The following is a 21,694-nucleotide window of genomic DNA, read 5'->3' as shown; positions in this document are numbered from 1 at the left end:
ATATTATCATTATTGAATTATTTATTTATTTATCAAACGAAACGAAACGAAACGAAACGAAACGAAACGAAACGAAACGAAACGAAACGAAACGAAACGAAACGAAACGAAACGAAACGAAACGAAACGAAACGAAACGAAACGAAACGAAACGAAACGAAACGAAACGAAACGAAATGAAATGAAATGAAATGAAACAAAACGAAACAAAACACGAGAAAATCTCAGCATGTATGAAATATTCAAAAAACTTCATAATTGGGGAGAGGAGGGGGCGGGGGACTTGTACGGCATTTTCGCACTTTTTGGTTGGTATCTGAAATCTTACTCGTTCTTGCTATGCTCACTCGTTCGATTTCCTATACGTCACCAACTCGTGTGAATATACCGTAAAAACGCCTTCCCCATGAAGTAGTCTATATTTTTAACAATAGCGAAAAATAGATATTTAATCGATGATTTTATATGTAATGACCTCGTATTGATAGCGACCATTATAGAGGGGCGGAACATATATGGAAGGATGGAGGTTCCTGCGACTGAACTCGTCTATTTTCCAAATGTATGTACCATCGTATGAAGCAGCCTCGAGCATCTGGATCTTAAGGTCGTGTTCGGCTAGCTGAATGTCATGTAAAGCCAACTGGTGTTCATTTCTGTCCAACCTCCTGTCAAGAGTCAGGGAGCTGCTGCTAAAGGATCGGAGTCCTCCTCCCCCTACGCCACGTGACAACTCGCGTTCAAACGAACGCAGTTTTTCTTCTTGATCTGCCAAAGCAGAGCGAAATTCCTCTAACAGCAGGGAAACCTCGCATGTTTTACCGCCTTTGGATGAAGCTGCATCCTGTAGCAAGGAAGTGGAAAGCATACTGTCAAATATTTATTCATTTGTAATCATTTCTTACCTTTGCTTTTGACGATATCAATTGATAATTTCTTAAAAGCAGTCGTTTTAACTCATATAGCTTATATATTATCATTATTTAATTATTTATTGAATTATTTATTTAATTGATTATTTAAGTAATTACTTATTTATTTATCAAATGAAATGAATTGAATTGAAATGAAATCGAAACGAAACGAAACGAAACGAAATGAAATGACATGAAATGACATGACATGACATGACATGACATGACATGACATGACATGACATGACATGACTTGTATGGGGGACTTGTATGGCATTTTCGCACTTTTTGGTCGGTATCTGAAATCTTACTCGTTCTTGCTATGCTCACTCGTTCGATTTCCTATACGTCACCAACTCGTGCGCATATACCGTACGCACGCCTTCCCCTTGAAATAATCTATATTTTAAACAATAGCGAAAAATAGATATTTAATCGATGATTTTGACCTTGTATTGATAGGGACCAACATAGAGTGGGGGGCTATATATGGATGATGTATTTCCTATGATCCCCCCGAGGTTTCTTCGACTGAACTCGTCTATTTTCCAGATATATGAAGGGTTTTCCAACACCGTGAATACCATACTTATAGTTTCACGAACGTTTTAGGAATCGTACAAATCGAACGGATCGTACGGAAAGTGTGTACCCCATGAAAGCACACTTCGACTATTTTGATGTGAAGAAAGTGCGCTTTATTAGGAGTATTAATAATTCAGACTTATGTATGATCAGTAATAATAAATGATCAATGACTTTCACTAATCGCACGGATTGTGAGTCACACTGACGATCCGTATGAATTCGACAGTATAAGACATGACTGCCCTCGCCCTCAATATCTTAGTTAATAGTCAATAGCCCATAGACCCCTTTAGCTTGTTTTCCCTTTTCTAGAGTATCAGTTCTTTGCTTAACGGTTTTGCATGAGAAGACACATGAATATGGATACAACTCAAACAAAGAATCTTATTCTCAAGAGAATGACACGTGGTCTGAAATGGGGAAAAATTACGCGATAGCTAAAGATGTCTATTCGACCTTCGGTCTTTTGGGCTACTGGGGACTCGCGGACCATTCCGGCTGCGGGTCTAAAATCTATAGCAAGTTGGATTCATAAACGGGTTATTTATAAACTAGGAGAAAAGACCCTAACCCAAATGATGTTTTATACTACCACAATCCTTTTCAAAATATTTTTTTCGTATTCAAATGTAAAAACTTCTTTGATAAGACCAACACAACAATGAAAGTCAGCAACACAAGAAAGCTACCGAAAAGGATTCGGGAAGTGTAGGTATGATACATTATGCTTGAGGTCTATTGGATCAGCCTACCTCTATGCGTTCTCTGATCTGTGCAATAGCAGATTTGTTTTCAGAAACACCATTCTCAGCTTTACTCAGTCTAGCCTGGTAAGATCTCAAGTTCTGTGCGTTTGCAGCCAACGATTCTCGGTGCTCAGACAATTCTTTTTCCAGTTTTTCAGTCTTCTCTTTAGCTTTATCCACTTTTTGGCTCAATTCCTCTTGCAGTTTCTTTGATGAGTACATAGATTGAACTGTCAGTTTGAGATGCTCGTCCTTCTGGCAATCGTAGTGCTCATTAAGGTCTTCTAATTTACCCTAAATGACGTTTAAACATCCATTTTGTTAACATGTATTACAAATGGGTAAAAAATCCTCCGCACGGGGTTTTCGTAGTTCTAAAACATCCCCATGCATGCCTCGTTCCAAATTCTACACGCCATGATTAAACGTATGCAATAAATTAAAAAATATGATGTCGGTTATTTTGGCAATTGTCACGTTCTCATTGAGTAACAGATTGATCTTCTACAATAGTCTGTGCATTTGACTCTTGTGTGGTCATACCTTGAAGAGACACCCAACATCTTTGAATTTGCAGGGTTTTTCTGCTGCTTCACAGTGGTTTTCGATATGATCGTTTTGAAGCTCACGCAAAATACCACTCATTCCACAATACTGACAAGTAATAGGGACCTTTTCACATTTACGCAGATGAGCCTAAAAGATGGGAGAACACAGGGTTAGTGTATCATAGGGTATCCCTGCTTCACGATTTCGATGTTCAGCTACAGTAGACTTATTTTTCGTCACTCATGCACTTGACTGTACTCTGAAGATGACTACCCGTCGTCTACCATTCAGGTTGTCGGACCGGTCGTCGTTCAGACAGAACAAACACACGTCCTCACACCAACACCATGCACTCAGCCAATTACAGTTGTTACAGTTCAAATATAACATCTTCGAGTCAAACCACAGGTAGCCCAAGCTTGGTTTCTGTGGTTTCCTGTTATAAGGAAATGTATGGGGATTCATCAAAAATTTCAATAAAATCATCTAAACGTGAAATAAAGCCTCGAAATTTTACCCGATCATTGCGAAATAGCACTTCTTTCGCTCTGCGTGGTTATTTTTTGAATTTAGCCCGTTTTAAGATTTTTTCCCCCACCAGTAAGGAAAAAAATCCTTAAAATGGGCTACATTCAAAAAATAACCACGCAGAGCGAAAGAAGTGCTATTTCGCAATGATCGGGTAAAATTTCGAGGCTTTGTTACACGTTTCAAAGATTTTATTGAAATTTTTGATGTATCTCCATACATTTCCTTATAACAGGACACCACAGAAACCAAGCTTGGGCTACCTGTGGTCAAACCATTTGCACAGCTGTTAGTATTTAGTAGTTTATATGCACATCAAAATATATGTCAGTGCGTTTGACCTGAAGTTCGACTCGAAACGGTGCTTACTACTTTAACAGTCACACAAACTTAAACATCCTTTCTCTTTTGTTATTTATATCCCTTACTGTACTGTTCACTCTCTATATATGCATATAAATAAAACAAGAGTTCAAGTTTACAGTAACACGAACAAAGAGCGCAAACATTTTTCATCACATTAGTTCGGAATACTAGCATTTATATCCATCTTACTACTAGTCGACATATTAATCATAGCCATCGCTTTGGGAGACTGATCTAGCTATCACTTTTTGTGATCAGTGTTCTCTCGTCTGAGAAAGTTACGTCTTTCAAGGATCAGTTAGAAAGAAAACAAACTATAAGAAAAAAAATCGCACTCTGACCTCCATCTGGACTTCAGGTACATGTTCCCCACAGTGTTGACATGGTTTATAAAGACAAGATTCTTCCACGTGATGATCAAGTTTTTTCATTGGAATCATTTCTTTGCATCCTTGATTCGGGCAAGGAACTTCTCGATATTCGCAATGACGTAAGTGCTCCTGGAAATAAGATAATAAAACACAAGAAAACATAATAATTTAGCAGTTGGTATGAACCTATAGAAATGCAGCCTTTGCTTAAATCAGTGTGCTCTTGATTCTCTTGTCTTTCTCTTCGCAAAATCTAACGAGCTAAAACAAAATCGACTGGCCGTGGCCTGACTTAGTTCAGCCCAGCTTTTGAGGTGTATGACAAGTCAAAGCCGATGGCAAGGGCGGATCCAGGGCTTTTTGAAGGGGGGGTCTTAGGGGTAAATTTTGTGCGAAAAGGAATCCCAGTCGCATTTTTACCACAGGAAGCCCATTTGACCTCAGGAATGACAGGGGGGTCGCGACCACCCCCGACCCTCCCCCTGGATCCGCCCTTGGATGGCATAGATTTAATTTTGGTTTCTTATGCCATATCATCCAACATGGCGGCCAACATTTTTTACACTATTATTCTCAAGGGAAGGGTAGCACATTAACATTATTATAATTGGAGGCGGGACCAGGATAACCCCAAAAACTCTTCCTTAATCCAATAGGATCTACCACAGTCCAGCAGGTTCTGTAACTAAAGCATGCCTCTTTATGTATCTCAGATAAAGTAAGAGGCATGAGACAAGGCCATGTCATCAAAGTCCTTATCCGTATAACATTAAAACATAATAACCAGGTAATAATATTATAGAGTGACCCTGAGTGTTGATCCAGAAACGTATTCTGACTGTTTTGGGATGCAAATACAGTAAAAACCCGCGAGTAAGAACCTACATTTTTTAGAGTTAGCCTCAACAGGTTCTTGTTTAAATGGTAGTTAACACAATTTTAGGCTATCTAGGTTCTTAAATAGGTTCTTATTTCTGTGTAAAAACAAATAAATGTACTCATGTACTCACACTGTAGATTACTGTACATTATATTTCACATGCTGACTTATTGCTGACATAATGCAATACAATTAATATCAACCTTCCTTCACTTTATATTTTCATTACATTAATTGATTTATCTGCACAGCAATGGCAAGAACCTGTTTTTCCAAACAGGATTCTTACCCAGCTCTGCATCACTCAATGATGATTTTTTGAAAATAAAAACCTGTTCTTTATTTTCTAGGCTAAATAGGTTCTTGTTTAAAGGGGGTATAAATGACAAATTTGAGGCTAACAGGTTCTTAATTTTCAGGCCCTTACCCGTGGATTTTTCCTGTTAATCTTACTTTTAAGAGTTTCATTTTTACAACTACCAACCACTACAGTTTATGATGTTGGCCGGTTAGCTGTCATATGAACACTGATGTTTCCCAATGATGATTTGGCGTTGCTTGACAATACTGTCTTTGATATCAACACATGTATATATATATAATGTACATTATTTTTCAGTGATACTCCTTTTCACAGTATTACTTGGTCCACAGTTATTCACATCCATGTGTAATGTAAATGTCAGAGCTCCAAAACCCAAGTGATAGTATTAGCTTTTGTGCACTGGTCAAGTCTTTGACATGTATGCTTTTTACTGTGTCTTTTTCTGTCAAAGGCCAAAACCTACTCATGTTACCATATATTACCAGAAATTAGCTAGATTCTTACTTCTAAGTGCATCAGTTCCTTTTTCCATCCACATCCATGCTTGTGATTCATGCAGAAACAAATGAGCCCAAGAACCTCACGCTTGCAGCAGACATCATTGAATACTTGTCTTTCAGAGAGTGGCTGTTTATCTAAAGGACAATGAGGATTTGGATTTCTAGAGGATACAAAAAAACGTGAAAAATGAAAAATTTAAACTGACAGTTTCTGGGGTTCTAAATAACGATGGACAGAAGAAATGACAATAAGCACGTTTTATAGAATATTCTAGATTTTCCAGGACATTCTTGATTAGTCTTTGTTATAGAAAATTCTAGTAAGTTAGAAGTGATTACAAAATGTCTATTTATATTATATATATAGATTGTTTATAGTAATTTCTGGAAAATTATATGATGTAATGTAGAACATTCTAGAAAGATTGTAAAAGACTATATAAGAAGTTGCAGTAGTTTACCAAGGCTAGGTGTGTGTAAGTGTGTGTTCAGAGTTCATCGTGAATTGTACGTTCGACACCAAGTGCGAAGAAAATAAAGTGTTAAAGGGAAAAATTGATCTCAAGGTTTATCGCGAAACCAAACGATCATCATAAAATTTGTTGAAATATCCCAGATCATTGAAAATACAGCCCCAATAGTCTCCCTATGCCATCTTGATGGCCATACCTATGCATTGAAGTTAGAATGGCAGTGACCTTGCATGATAAAGACATGTAAATAATTTTCCAAGGTGTTAAAAAAAGGTCTATTATTGCAAGGCCACCACTGTTCTCACTTCAATGCAAAGGTATATGGTTACCTTCCAAGATGGCACTGGGAAATGTGAAGGGGACTATAAGATATCAGAATACAGGAAGGATGTTGTATGTTTAATGGTATTCCTCTGTTTCTTCAAATCAGCCATTGCAGTTAGCCTAAGTGGATTTTCAATGTCGCAGGATAAAATAGTTTTACAATGCTTTTTCATGGCACTGTAAAAAATATATCCCACTGGTCTCTTGCGTGTGCAAACTAAAAAAATACAAGTGACTTTTATGATATTATTTCATGGCATGCCACTCGAAACCATTGTTTATTTTACTGTAAAAGGTACAGATACAAAAAGATGAAAGTATAATGAAAAAGGCAGGAATACTAGTGCTGTTTAAACAATAAAACTAAATAAAGCCATATAAGATACACATTATATTTCACATTATATATATGTATATATACAGAACACTTCATGCTAATCCAAGGACTATTAGAAGAAATAGAAGATGAGATAAAACAGCTATCTCAACGTAAGAATGAACTTTTATTTCATTTGATGCAGGAGGGAGGAGACGTCTCCAAGGTAAACAATGAATGAGTCAAGTATGACAGTATGACGTCACGCCGCGGTTCAGCGATTTCACAATGGCGGCCAAGAGGGAAGAGTAAACGCTCGTGGTTATCTTCCCGTTTTCCCCCAAAAATCTCAAAGATATTTCTCTATGAACCAGTCATATGGGTAAAGGAGTCCTTCGAAAATGTTTTTTCACTTACTTTGATGCTTTTAACGAAAAAGATATTTAGTTATTGAATTATTCTTTGCGAAGTACCTTTCCAAGAGCCACTCGAAAAAATACGACACACAAGAATTTTTTAAGACCTTGATGATTTAAAGATTTGATCTATGGCTTTAAAAAAGGAGGTTAAGGAACCTAGATATTCATCTTTGTATTTGCTGAGTTTCGTGAAGATACCTTTTGCTCAACTGCTCATCAATCTGTTTGAAGTTTGAAAAACGTTTCTTTGGGTTTGACACCATGTTTTGCACAAATCATAAGTCAACAAGGAAGACTTGCAAAAGGTAAATACAGTCGTTTGCAACTAAGCGTGAACACCAGACACTAAAAGATGTTCTAACTGGCGGCCGAAACGTTGAATATAGTCAACCGGAACGTGTATGTTTCGTAATGATTCGTTGGACGGTTGGGCGCGCAAATTCCTTCAGGGTAATGCGTGGTGGTAAAACGCTCGCCTCTCACCTCTGAGATCCGGGGTTCGAATCCTAGTCACCCCATGCGAGCTGGGTTGGTTGGTTCTCTTTCTTACTTCGAGGGTTTTTCCGGTCCACCGGTTTTTCCTCCATCCTCTCAAATCAACCTAACTAATTCAAACTGTTTAGAGCTGTGCTCCGGGGTCATACATGGACTGTATAGTGGCTGCCAGAGGCGCCTTCACATGCTTTCAGTTCGACCCCGTTGAGCTGCGCCACTGCTGTGCTTGCGGTGGTGATAAGCGATGACAAGTTGCTTTTTTTGTTTTTGTTTTGTTTTTTTTGTTTTTTTGTTTTGTTTTTTTGTTTTTTTCTCAGGGTACTTCAATCTCGAAAGAATCAAAATGGTTTTCTCTCCAGTACTTCATGCTTTTGTTTGAAGTAAAGCCTTTTTTTTTCGAAAATGTGAAGAATACTGAAGGAGATCAGGATCGATCTCTTCTAGAAACTCCCTTATGTCTACTCTTTCGAAGGAATCCATGACCAACGCCAACAGATCAACGTACACACGTATTTGAACAAACGTTGCCATCAGGCTGGCACTTTGGCGCCAAACCTCGTACGTTCCGGTCGACTATAACTTCAACGTTTCGGCCGCCAGTTAGAACATGTTTCATTAGTGTCTGGTGTTCTACTTAGTTGCAAACGACTGTATGTGAATAATTAACTTGATAAGAGTGAATCAAAAAATCGAAACTCATCAAACTTAAAATTAACTTTTTATATAAATAACATAAACTACCAAAGAGTATCGTTAGATAATATTTTGCCACCTTATTCTAATCAAACAAAAGTAGTACAGTAAAATTGTATTATCCCCATTGTACTTTCCTATTCCTATCCTAAAATGATTTTAATCCATGAAATATGATCTTATATTCCAGGTTGGGCAAGCTCATATTTGATTTTGGTTCTTTTTAGAACTCAAATGTTAAACTGATATGTTTCGCGATTAAATATATGAAGTTTAATAAATAGGAAAGGAAAGTATATTCGAAAGTTGTTGTGGTTGTTTTTCATAATTCGAGTGATTTCTAAGTATCAATGTCACTGAAATTTTCCTGTGATGCATAATGTTTTTATAATCTCTAGGATTGCTGCACAAGTCGTTATATTAGGACCAGAGTGTTATGTCAGGGCTCCCACTCAGAGATGAAAACAACTGAGCAACAAAGACAAACATCATTCATACAAAATAGATGATTCACAAATATTACTAAAATAGATGATTCAACCATAAACTATTACTACATTTACCTGGATAAGAAGTCAAGCAAATAAAAGGACATGGGGAAAAGACAACATTTTACATGAACATACTGTATACAGCTTTTCATAAGGGACCGATCGTTTATTATATCCCAGGGGGTTCGGTGGTTTCTTCGTAAAAAAAATGAAATGTAAAAAAGAAAGCCAAAATGACAGTCGAAATTTAGGATTATTATCTCCCTTCTGTCACTTAGCACTCATAGATAGTTGGTACCTTTTTGGAAGTAAAAATCATTATTCTAGAAGCCATTTTCAACGTTTTTGACAAGCATCTCCTCACAATTCTCTAATACGATAAACGAGTTACTGAGTAAATTTTGACACTTAAAAGGATTGATGAGCACAATGGAAAAGCAAGGGAAAAAGTACTTTAGCTTAGTTAAAAGCTCAACAGCTTAGTAGTGAAACGTCCTTGTTTGGGTTTATAAAATGAAGGGAAAGAAGAGAAAAGATTTTTCTAACTACGCGACAACTTTTCTTGCCGGGAAAAAAAAATGGCGAGAAAACGAAAGGCCAGTATTATTTATCTTTTCAGAGTTTTAGATCGTTGATATGATAAAAAAAAGTATTGATATACTTAATATTCTCTTGACTTGATAAGTTAATGAGTAATTATTATGCTTACTACGCTTATGAATAAACTTTTAAATCTTTGTTTTGACCGCTTTTCGTTTCAAGATTCCCGCCTTTAAAAATTACAATTGTATTGTGACATTTTGGTAGAAGCGTCGCGCCAAGATTTGGTTGCTATGTGACGTCACACTGTCATACATGACTGTTCAGAATATTAATAGGAATATATAATGTATTTCTGCTGGTGTTGACACAATATTGACTGCGCAATGACAGTCGAACGAGATTCAGAACAGCGTACAGACAAACAAACAACGGAAAGTGGCAATTCTCTGCACCTTGTGTTATGGTCTCAGTAAAACTTGTAACTGGCTTCAATCTGATAGTGCTATTATACTACAATTCACAACAGACGTACAGCATACAGATTATCCCAGTCAAAGTCTATGTGCGCTATAATTATCAAAGTATTCACGAACATTAAAGCCCTTCCTTCTTGTTTACTAACAAACTAGCACTGCCTTTAGACATTAGCACTTGCATTAAGGTATTAGGATACGAAAAATGACGATTTGCTCGAAAATGTTTTGTTTGAAATTTCGTAACTTTAAATTTTTGTCTTTCATATGTTTGTGAAACTTCTTGCAATTTTTGATTGAAAAAAACAAAATTTTGAGACGAATCGAAATCGTGACTTTATCAAGACCGGAAATCGCTTGCAATAACGTTGAGTCCAAATGTTCCTTTGTGCTTTTTGTGCAATTTGACAAGTGATGAAAAAATGGAAGGCTTAAGGTGTTTTGACCAACACCATCGTGGCTCCTGCAGCTTCCGGCTCCAAACAAAGAAATGCATTTTTTTCTTTTTCTTTTTTCTTTTTTTTAATTTAATTTAATTTTATTTTATTTTTGTCGCTAAAACCTCAACTTCAAAAAGCTAAAAGGCCCTTGGATTTCATTCGATTTTTCTAAAATTTGGAGAGTTTAAAAAGTAACTCATGATCCAAAAAATATTATCTCCGATTTTTGAAATTTAATTTCTTTCCAAAGTTATGACGCTTTTTACTCTAAACAACACTCCAAAAGCAATCGCCAAACTTTGATCAAAAATAACGAGAGACATAAAACAGATATCAAAAATCTGGGACAGTCTTTTGGAGCTTATTTTCTCCTGAGAATATTAAGACATTTTTCGCAAACATAGCTTAAAATGTACGTGTCCGTTAACGTTTTCACTGAGGCATGGTCAAATTTCGCTTGGAGGACAATAATGTGAACAACAATTGAAAAAATCATATTTTGAAGATGTCTTCATAAACTATGTTTACTCAGCTTTCAGAAAATGTATACTTTGTTTGTGTTATACTATAAAGCAAGCGCGTTATTTAAGTTTGCGCGCATAGTGGTCGTTAACGAACTATGTATAAATTGAGTTCTACATACTCTTATGCCATGCCAGCATGGATCTTTAATGCAGTTTTTAATCCTCAACTTGAAGGACATAGACTTAAAACTCATAAATATTCTGATAAAGACGTGACTGAAAGTATGCGTTCAATGAAGGATGTCTGCCGTCCAGGCCGTTTCAGATCGAAATATCTTGAATCCGATATCTTCACTGAGTTTCTATTTTTGTCTTGAGCAAATGGTTTTGGCCGTTCTGTTTTGTCTTTGTTTATGGCCAAACCTTTAGCTTGAGACGCGTAACTAGGATCGCCAACCACACGAGCAACTCAGTGTTTGTGAAGAATTTAAAGGAGTTATGTTTGATTTGTACCCGAATCACTTCCAACATATTTCCAACATTCACTTCCAACAAAGTTCCAACAAATTTCCAACATGCACGCATCATCACTAACTAATTAACTTCCAACATATTTCCATGATATTCCCAACCTGATATTTTCAACAAATTTCCATACCATGGATCTGTCCAAAAGGTTGGAAGTCACACTTCCAACTTATTTCCAACATATTTCCAACATCTCAAATCGATAGATGTTTCCAGTGCATGTTGAACTGAGCCATTTAGGAATGTGCAGTTAAGCACTTTTTTAATCACACAAAACGGCAACGAAGCACTTTCTTAGAAATAAAAACCGCTGTAAAGCACTTTCTTTATTACGGAAATGTCACCCGCATATTTACGAAGTACAGGGTAAGGAGAATTAAAATTTGATCAGCTCGTCTACTTGGCCGTAAACGTTAAAGCTAATGCATGTTTACCTCAATATTTGTTGAAGACATTCACTACACATTCGATGCCCACATTCAGTCTGTACAGGTTCTTTCCGAGGGTTTTTACACACTGGACATCTGAATCTTGAACGAAGTTTTGAAGCAAAATTTACTGATGCGAAGTCTGGTAATACGGATGTCTTCCGCGTCTTGTATCCCTTTGATAAAGCCATACTCGGTACCAACCAAGATGAGCGGTGAAATAATTGACATCAAGAGAATATTAAGTAAGAGAGCACATCTCCCATACATGGGTCTGTAACCATGAAAGTTTCTTGAAAATCTATTTTTAGCTTCGCGCGCAAGCCTGAGCTATTTTTAACATGCGATCCCTTATTGCTGCTCAATGTTAATTAAGAAGACGATGAACAAGGCCAGTATTTTGTTTCACACACGAATCAGAAAAACTATTTGCACCGAAATGTGCCGAAGAAAATTTTCTGTTTTCACAGAGGAAAAAACTACAAGAGGCACTGAAGTGATTTTTCACAATTATTAAATATGTTTAGCTTGCCAAAATACGGTGTGTCAGTTTATGCAAAAGACATTGCCCATTGGGTAAAGGCGAATTAATGAAAAAATTTGACTATTAAAACTAGAACTTTCTTTTAATTTTGCACCATGAATTTTCGCTCCGCCTCAATGTTCAGGTATTTTTTTCATAACTTTTCATCTTCTAAAGTCCCAAACAGACAATAGAAATACAATCACAATATCGGCGAAGTACAAAAAGTGAATCAAACTTAGTATTTTAGGATTCAAACTAATAAAAAAGAGATTATTTTTACTTGATTGAAGGGCATTGTACTTGCGATTTTTCTGCCAGATGCTCTCAGTTCGGCGTATTTGTGCCTTTATGTTTAATCCTTCTATCGAGCAGCTTGACTGTTTTCAGCTATCTTAAAATCTCTTCTTTTTACTGGTAAACAACTGATTCCAACAGTAAATGCTAAATTTTCTCTCAAGTTTAAAGTTTTTTAAACTCTTGACTCAGTGAATTCAACAAGTTTGTTCATCGAAAATCCGGCTCTTTCGTAAACGAGTCCAATCTACCTTCATTTTAGATGTCCATTAGATAACTTGTCATTTTGAAAACACTGAAGTTCAGGTCAGAAGTACGTGTTCTTGGGATGCAGCAATATTAACTGTATTTCAGTTTAGGTGGAGAATTGTGGAATAACTTACAGTCTCATCTATAACTTGAATGATGTTGTCTCAGCTGATTATTTTTTACATATGCTGTTTATGGATTCTTTCAAAAACCTTTCAGAATTTCTCAAGGAATTCCTCTAAACACATTTTCTCGTCAAATTAAATAAAGTTTGGTTTGTCAACTGCGTGAAGCTTGCTTTGTCACTGCCGATCTCTTCTGTCTATGACATCACTACAACTCTAACCAATCAAGATTCGCATGCTAAAATAGCTCAGACTAGATTTTCAAGAAACTTTCATGGGTCACAGGGATATGCTCTCTTACTTCATATTCTCTTGTTGACATCAAGCTCCTTAGAATTTATGTTTTCCCAAAAAAATGTTCTTTATTCGCGAGAAAGAAAGACATTTTTCGAATATTTAAAACGCCTTAAAATAATTGAGTCAATCCCGTTTCAGGTCGACAAATCTACAAGAATTCGGCTCAAGAAGACTGGCACGAGTAACGTATGACGTCATACATTCAACCCAAACCAAAACATTGGTGGCTGACACGGCTTAAAAACGCGTGCGCATGCGCGAAAATCCCAAAAACAAATTGGCGGACGCTATAGCAGTATTCGTGCTTCAAAAAGCAGCCACTTTGAAAAATTTTTACAGCTTACTGGCAACCAAAATATCTAATTGATCAGTCATAGTGTAATTTAAAAAGTACTTAGAAGGTGGCAGTGATGTTTAGAATGAGGTCAACCTGATGGTTATCGAGATGCGCTAAATTACTTTTTGGTACAAAAGTCGACAATTGTGAAACAAATTGATGTAGGTCATGTTTACGTTTTAGTCAAAAATAAGGTCAGATCAACAGAGATAAGCTTAAAATTTTGATATTTTTACTCATTAATATCTGTTGTAAGTAAATGCAAATGGCCATTGTATTTGAAGTTCGGCCGTACTAGATTTTCCCTTTCAAAGTAATAAAATATTCGAAGTTAGACATATTAATAGTACAATCAACTATTTCTTGCTCAACTGGGACAATTGTAATCTATATTGGATTTTAACATAATTTATTTCATTGGAATTCTTCAGATGTAGAACTTTTATTAGTACTTGAAAAATAAAGTTCTTGGTGATAAAACGCACTCGTGGACAAGGAGACACCTGTTTCGAAGAGCTTGTTTAGAGGAACGCTGAGACCAAGGATAAAAGCTTTAGTCAATGATGAAATGTTGTGATACGAAGGATAAATATCTTCTTTTACTTTGGAAATCATTTTTATGTCTGATCCTCGACCTACCCAAGTTCAAGTCTTTAGTTAAAGGGTATTTACCACAAACTCGGCAAAGATATTGGAAGATTGTCTTTTAGTTTGTACTGAATAGGCTTCATATTTTTCTGCAAAATTTCAAAACTGACTTTTTTGTTCTGTTTTTTTTTTAAATCTAAAGTTTGTTTCATTGAATCATTTTTGAGTGACATACTAGATCTGAAATGTCAGAAAACATTTTGACATTTTTTCCTGGTTCTGCCAATCTTGTTGATTCAAAAACTAGGTTTAGGTTTACCAATTTTCATAATAAAACTTTTCACTGGCACAAGCTTTTCAATATGAAACTATTTCAGCCCTTTTTGTATCATCTTTTCACAAGTGGGTGCTGGGTTATTCTACTATAGCTTTAACCTAGCTCTCTGCATCTTGAGGGTGTTAGACAGAAGGAATTGTTTCAATAAATGTATATAGAAAAATTATATGCTGAAAGTGGTCATCATTAATTTTAATAAATACACTTTAGTGTATCAAAACAGTTGAAAATTGAAAGATGGGGTATATATTTATGAAGCAATGTGAGGAGAAAATAACTGCTAGCAAAAAAAGAACATGAAAAACCCCAACATTGTATTCAGGAATTTTTCCAAGGCCTTTTAATTAAAATTTGCAATTGTGTATCATAAGGGTACTTATGGTATATTCCTTTACTCTATTCAAAAAAGTTGTATCTTGGTAGATGGAAAATCTATCTACTTTGGTTTTTAACTTTGGTAATATCATAATTCTCAATTCTCAGAAAGGAGAAAATGTATTCTAATTTTTTTGATCTATAACAAACAAAACAGGCCACTATAGGTGTACTAGAACCTCCTTGTGCACCATATGGGTGGGTAAAAACAGGGCAAAACTAATGATTAAAACTATCTAGATTGCTATAAAAGTTGACTAATGCAATACACAAAGCAAATATAATGCTGACATCACTTACCTTTACAATCAACAACATGTGATTGAATCCACTAACAAAAACAAGTAATATGATGTATACATGAAACATTACTCCACTGGGAGGGAATTAGCATTTTGGAGGAACCCAAAATAAAGCAAGTGCAAATTATGCCAAATGGAAAGAGCTTTCTAGTCAGTATTACAATTGATGAAGAATTTCATTATATCTAAACTAAACACAGATGTGATAAAGCCAAACATTCTTAATGTTGTTTCACCAATACTTATCTAGAGGAGTACCTGATTATAACAGGTTTTTGATAAAACTCAGAACCTTGACAACTTCTGCTTGACTATAAATGCAGCACTAACATTAAGTGGAAACAGTTTTAAAAGCTAACTTTTTTGTTTGTAGTTGTTTTAATATTCTCCTGTGTATGACTCAAATGTTTAAAGTCAAAGGAAAAAACATCCTAGCTAAACTGGCTGAAGATATGAGGAAGATCAAACTGAGTACTTTACAATAGAGATTCTCCCATATCTACTTAACATAAATATTAAAAACTTCTTAATTGATATTGTAGAAATATCAAAATTAAATGAAAAAAGTAAGATTGCCATGCAAGCACAAATGAAGTGGCATTTGATTAATTGCTAATATTGAGAATAATGAAAACCCTTTTCCTGAAAAAAGTTATACTTTTTCTGAGGAAAAAATGCTTTTATCAACGGAAGGTTCGCGTCTGCTTTCATACTAGTTGAATGATAAGTATTATATTCCCATTGTACGTTGTTGTTTTTTCGCCAAGAAAAACCTAAAAGGAAGAATTATCTAGGAATCTAACACAGGATATCGAAATTACAGCAACCCAGTTGAACAGATTTAACATAATAATCGGAGTAAAGCATGCTCATCTATAGTTTTGATTACATATTTTCAAATTTAAAGCACTCACGACTATATTTACATTATTATCTTGACAATCGAGCAGCATTTATAGGTCAGAACTTTGGAAAAGACTTAGAATAACGGCGCAATAATTGCATTTCTTCGCTGTCTTTTTATTCAAATACATACACTTCGATGACTTGTTTTTGGCCGAATAAGACTAAAAACAATTCAATTAACCATTCACATAAGATCAAGATACTCATCTGACTTGTTTTCTTGATCAATTACGGCATTTAATCCAGATATGTTAGTAAAAAACTTCGATTTTGGGAAAAAATAGCGCTCGACAAGAATTCTTTCTCTTCCGCCATTTTGAACTGACCGCATGCGCTAAATTCAGCGGAAAACCACACTGCGCATCCTCAGTTAATATATTGGATTAACCAATCAAGGGAGCACGGCAGACATAAATTTGTTGATTGGTCCTCCTGTGGTATAGATGCGCATGCGGTTACTTAAAAGTCGCGCGGGCTCATACGTAAACAATATTATATATGCCGCCATCTTTGATATTTACTTGAGCCCACGCTATTTTTCGTGGATAACCGTATTCGTCAGCATACGTCACTACCACAGGAAGACCAATCAACAAATTTATGTCTGCCGTGCTCCCTTGAACCAATCACGCGTTTTTAAGGTGGCTGCCTACTTCTGAACGTTCGAATTGAGCCCACGATGAGCGCGCGCTCAAAAACCGCTGAAAAATCTACAAGATTTTATTGAAGAACCATACGCGTTTTGAGCTTCAACCAAGGGAGCACGGGCTCATACGTAAACAATATGGCGGATGATAAATATAAATGACGGGGAGTGAAACTATGATCATGTGACCGGGTATCGGTCAATCAGCATCAGGAAATTACCAACGTACTTTGTAGCATACTCATCACGGTGTTTTTGGCCAGCTGTTTATCGTGAAAGCCTAGCATTAGCATAAGTTAGCAATTAAAACAGCCTGGAAGATAATTTATTTTAAAAATTTGCATACCAGAAACCAAAATGTCTTCAATTTGTTTTCTTAATTTTGTTGCTTTTTTTTCTTTTAATGATGTTTTGTCCGGGTCAGTCAAACAAAGGCTTTTTCTTCAGTTAGTATTGGATTTTGTGTGTTTTATATCATATGAAATGCAGGCCTTCAAAACTTTTTTATTGAAGGAAATTATAAAAGAGGAGAGAAAGAAAGGAAGTCAAATTACATTCATTTTTTGGCATTGCTACCGAAAAAATCCAAACACGGAATAATTATTGCCTTCAAAGCAAATAAAGAGGCCGTAAAAAGGATTTCCGTGTGTTGGTTACTAATGATAGAATTGTAATCGTCTCGTCAGTCGTAAAAACTTGATTTTATTCTAGCGTAAAAGGCAACAGCAAGCCTTTGTCTTTTGGCGAATAAAAATTACTTTAATTACAATTATAAAAATAGATTTTAATACATGTATAAACGATATTCGTCTGGCAATTATTAACAGCCTTAGTATAAAGCTATAAAGGCAAAGAACAGGATGTAAATACAAAAAAGCAAAACAAAACAAAACAAAACAAAACAAAACAAAAAAACAATGAAGCACTAAAAGTACGAGGTCGATCAATCAACAATTTAAATTATTTCGTTTTCAAGGATTCAAATATTTACTGGAATTGCATATTTACACTAAATACTTTTTGAAAATTGTATCTAGAACTTACAGAGTTATCAGAGTAACTTATCCTTCTGCTGTGTGATGAATTCGTTTTCGAAATTGTGGATTTGAAGAGTTTTTGAAGCTACAGTATTATCAGCCTGAAAGATCGCTAATCAATTTCACTTTGAAGTCCCAAAATTCACCAAGATGTGAACTTGCGGCGAACAAACTGTTGAAGTTTCGTAAAACCAAAGAGAAAATAGATGAAATACCCATTGACCGAGTCGACCTGGACGCATACATTAGCAATAATTTAGCTCATTAACTGGCCCTGGCAACCCAAGTGGCCCTGGCAACCTGACGTAGCATTGTCGAAAAGTTTGAAAAAGTTGCATTCCCCGTCAATATTATATATGCCGCCATCTTTGATATTTACTTGAGCCCACGCTATTTTTCGCGGATAACCGTATTCGTCAGCATACGTCACTACCACAGGAAGACCAATCAACAAATTTATGTCTGCCGTGCTCCCTTGCTTCAACAGGGCAAAACCCTCAAATTTTTGCACGGGACTCTATATTTTTTGATAGCTCATTCGAAAAAACTCCTAAAAATCTAGGTTATATCAACATTTTAGGAAAAGTTTAAATCAGGAACACGTGAAAAAATAGATTTTTGTAGGGATTTTTGTTCGATTTTATGAGATTTTTTAAGAGCACCGAAACTACAAAATATGACAAATCAATGTATCTCTCTGTCTTTTTGTCGAAAATATCCATGTATTATTGTAGAATGATTGACAAGCCTTCATTCATGCAATCATATAGTCTACAAATAACTATTATCTTATTCATCTTAATTTTTTTCTAATCACTTCCGGTGGCGCAATTTTTACTCCAAAAGCTCGTGCGTAGGCTTCCATTAAATGCTGATTATCTCGAAAACGAGTTCGGGACACCCTATTTTTCTTTCCAGATTTGGAAGTTTTAAAGAAAGCTTAAATCAATTTCCAAAAGTAGGCAGTCACCTTAAGCCGTGTCTTGGTGGCTAATATATGGATCATGTTCGTAAAACTCGGTTTATTTGGTTTATTCAGAAAATATATAATGTTTCATTCGATTCCTTAACTACTATATGACCAAACAATGTCTAGGCGCTGAATTTTTTTTCAGTTTCAATAATATTGACGATCATAATTGGGAAATTTCAATACATCTCGGCACGCCAAGAATCACATCAAAGTTCAGGACGCAAGGGGAGAGATTCTAGAGGCTCTATCGCGCAAAGTGTCAGGGAGGTTCGGGATTTATTCGAATCATTCTAAGGATAACCCTAAGCGGATAACAACTTTTCAAGATATATTTACATACAAGCACAAAGAGCAACCTCACAATTTGGGTCCGCGAGGCATCCGACACAAAATTAAAATCTACGCGGGGCTGAGTGACAGACGCCGCTGTCGGGCGGGTAATAAATAAGAAACCTTTGACGTTTTTTTACAAAGATAATATTAGATAATCGTATGTTTTTACCTATTAAATGCAGAATAAACATTTTGGAGCAAATAATAAACGTTCAATTACGAGCTCACATTCTAAATTATTCGGCACATAGATCTAAATAATTATCACAAATCTTTATATCACAACGCAGAATTCAAAAGGCAATCAGATTTTTTCATAACATCAATAGCTGTTAGATTATATTGAAACCTCAAATTTAAATCTTTATATCATGGACAGTATCTAGCAAATACAAATCATGGAATGAAAGTAAGGAATTCTTATGAAAACCATTACGCAAGCATTGCTTCTTCTTCTAGTTCGGCTTCATCTTCTCTCTTATACACGATAACTTCTTCGTGGGTAGCAACTGGTTTTAACTCTTCAGGATTGACAAAGAGAGCGTCCAAAGGACTTTCCACCATTTGGAAAGGTATCAAAGCTTTAAAATAAGTTTACTGAATTCATTGTTTTGACGATAACGTGTATAAAACATCAAATAAACTTCAGGTAATCGAATAAGAAATGTATGGTGAAAGCGACGCTAACTTGGATGGGTTGCATGTATGACGTCACAGAGAGAAACCGCTGTACATAATGACTCTTTGGCCGTGAGACAAACAAAGTAATGGCGGACGAAAATCAACCATGAAATTTCGGCACTTTTCTTTCGAATATCAGAAAGATATTTCAGTGAGTGATTATTAATGTATCAAAGATTATTTCAGCAAAGTTTCAGCTCAAATGAAAGAGTTTTAATTTTGGAGCGATTTTCTTCCAAGTAGCACTTTAAAGGCCTTATGTTTGATTTGTACCCGAATCACTTCCAACATATTTCCAACATTCACTTTCAACAAAGGTCTAACAAATTTCCAACATGCACGCATCATCACTAACTAATTAACTTCCAACATATTTCCATGATATTCCCAACCTGATATTTTCAACAAATTTCCATACCCTGGATTTGTCCAAAAGGTTGGAAGTCACACTTCCAACATATTTCCAACTTATTTCCAACATATTTCCAACATCTCAAATCGATAGATGTTTCCAGTGCATGTTGAGCTGAGCTATTTAGGAATGTGCAGTTAAGCACTTTTTTAATCACACAAAACGGCAACGAAGCACTTTCTTAGAAATAAAAACCGCTGAAAAGCACTTTCTTTATTACGGAAATGTTACCCGCTGTTTTACGAAGTACAGGGTAAGGAGAATTAAAATTTGATCAGCTCGTCTACTTGACCGTAAACGTTAAAGCTAATGCATGTTTACCTCAATATTTTTTGAAGACATTCATTACACATTCGATGTCCGCATCCAGTTTGTACAGGTTCTTTCAGAGGGTTTTTACACACTGGACATCTGAATCTTGAATCGAATTCTGGCTCGAACCTTACTTCAGAGTAGTCGATCAAAGTGGTAAACGGAATCTCGTTTCGTTTTGGCACGTCCATATGGAAAAAGTATCAAATTTGGTCTAGAGAATTTGGCGCTTTCAAAGAATTTATATACATAACAAACAAACAAAAATAAGAAAATCTAAGATTGTGGTGATTGAATGAAAGCGAGAAAGCTCACTTCATAGTAGTACACCAGAAAAGGAAACTATGAATTTTCCACTTGAGCTCCAGTCGACACGGCTAAAAAACCGCTGATTGGCTAATTTAAATTTCAACTGAGAGTGCGCAATATGGTTTACCGCTGAATTTATCGCAGGCGCCCTGACAAAATGGCGGACGGGGAAAGGATTCCTGTCGAGTATTTTTCCTTCCGAAAATCGCAGTTTTTACCTCGAACACCTTGATCATATGCCGTAGTTTATCAAGAAAACGATACAGACGAGTAACACGATGCCCAGTAGATGGTAAATTGTCAAGTTTTCAGTCTGATTCGGACAAAAACAAGTCATCGAGTAAGCTTACTTGGATAAAAAGAAGGAATACAATTATTGTTTTCTTGTTCCAAGTCTATTTCAAGATTCTGAACTTGAAAAGCTCATCGATTGTCAAGATAATCAAGTAAATATAGTCATGGATACTGTAGATTTTGAAATTCGTAATAAAAGTTATAGGTGAACATGCTTTTACCCCGATTATGATGTAAAATACCTTACTTATAAATTCTGGTACTCGCAAATTTTCGACAAATTTCAATAACGTGAGGTAAAATCATAGATATGCCTTCGCTTGGGGATTTCCCAACAAAAAGCACAACGAAAAGCAAAAAAAAAGCAACAACAACAATAACAATAAATTATTCAAACAGTTTCATAAGTTTCAAGACGATTTTGAATACAGACTGAAGTTGCTGTTAAAAGGCTAGTTTAATCACCTCCTGGTTTACAATTAAATATTTTTATCACTATTAAAGGAC

General features: G+C 35.7%; 1 protein-coding gene across 1 annotated transcript in view; it reads right to left on the bottom strand.

The window, feature by feature from the left end:
• LOC116300688 (TNF receptor-associated factor 3-like) overlaps nt 1-20,842 on the bottom strand; it is a 28,077-nt gene extending 7,235 nt beyond the window's left edge. The window contains exons 1-6 of the mRNA XM_089034830.1: nt 20,594-20,842; nt 5,772-5,928; nt 4,033-4,191; nt 2,792-2,944; nt 2,255-2,542; nt 476-844 (exon numbers count right to left, since the gene is read on the bottom strand). Coding sequence (XP_088890956.1) covers nt 476-844; nt 2,255-2,542; nt 2,792-2,944; nt 4,033-4,191; nt 5,772-5,928; nt 20,594-20,775 — 1,308 coding nt within the window. The 5' untranslated portion in view covers nt 20,776-20,842. The remainder of the gene's footprint in view (nt 1-475; nt 845-2,254; nt 2,543-2,791; nt 2,945-4,032; nt 4,192-5,771; nt 5,929-20,593) is intronic.
• Between the last annotated feature and the right edge of the window lie 852 nt (nt 20,843-21,694).

The sequence above is a fragment of the Actinia tenebrosa genome, unplaced genomic scaffold, assembly GCF_029948245.1.
Source record: "Actinia tenebrosa isolate PJP-AT-01 unplaced genomic scaffold, QUT_ActTen_1.0 PGA_scaffold3__52_contigs__length_22856419, whole genome shotgun sequence".
Classification (NCBI taxonomy): Eukaryota; Metazoa; Cnidaria; class Anthozoa; order Actiniaria; family Actiniidae; genus Actinia; species Actinia tenebrosa.
This window is presented reverse-complemented; position numbering and strand designations above follow the sequence as displayed.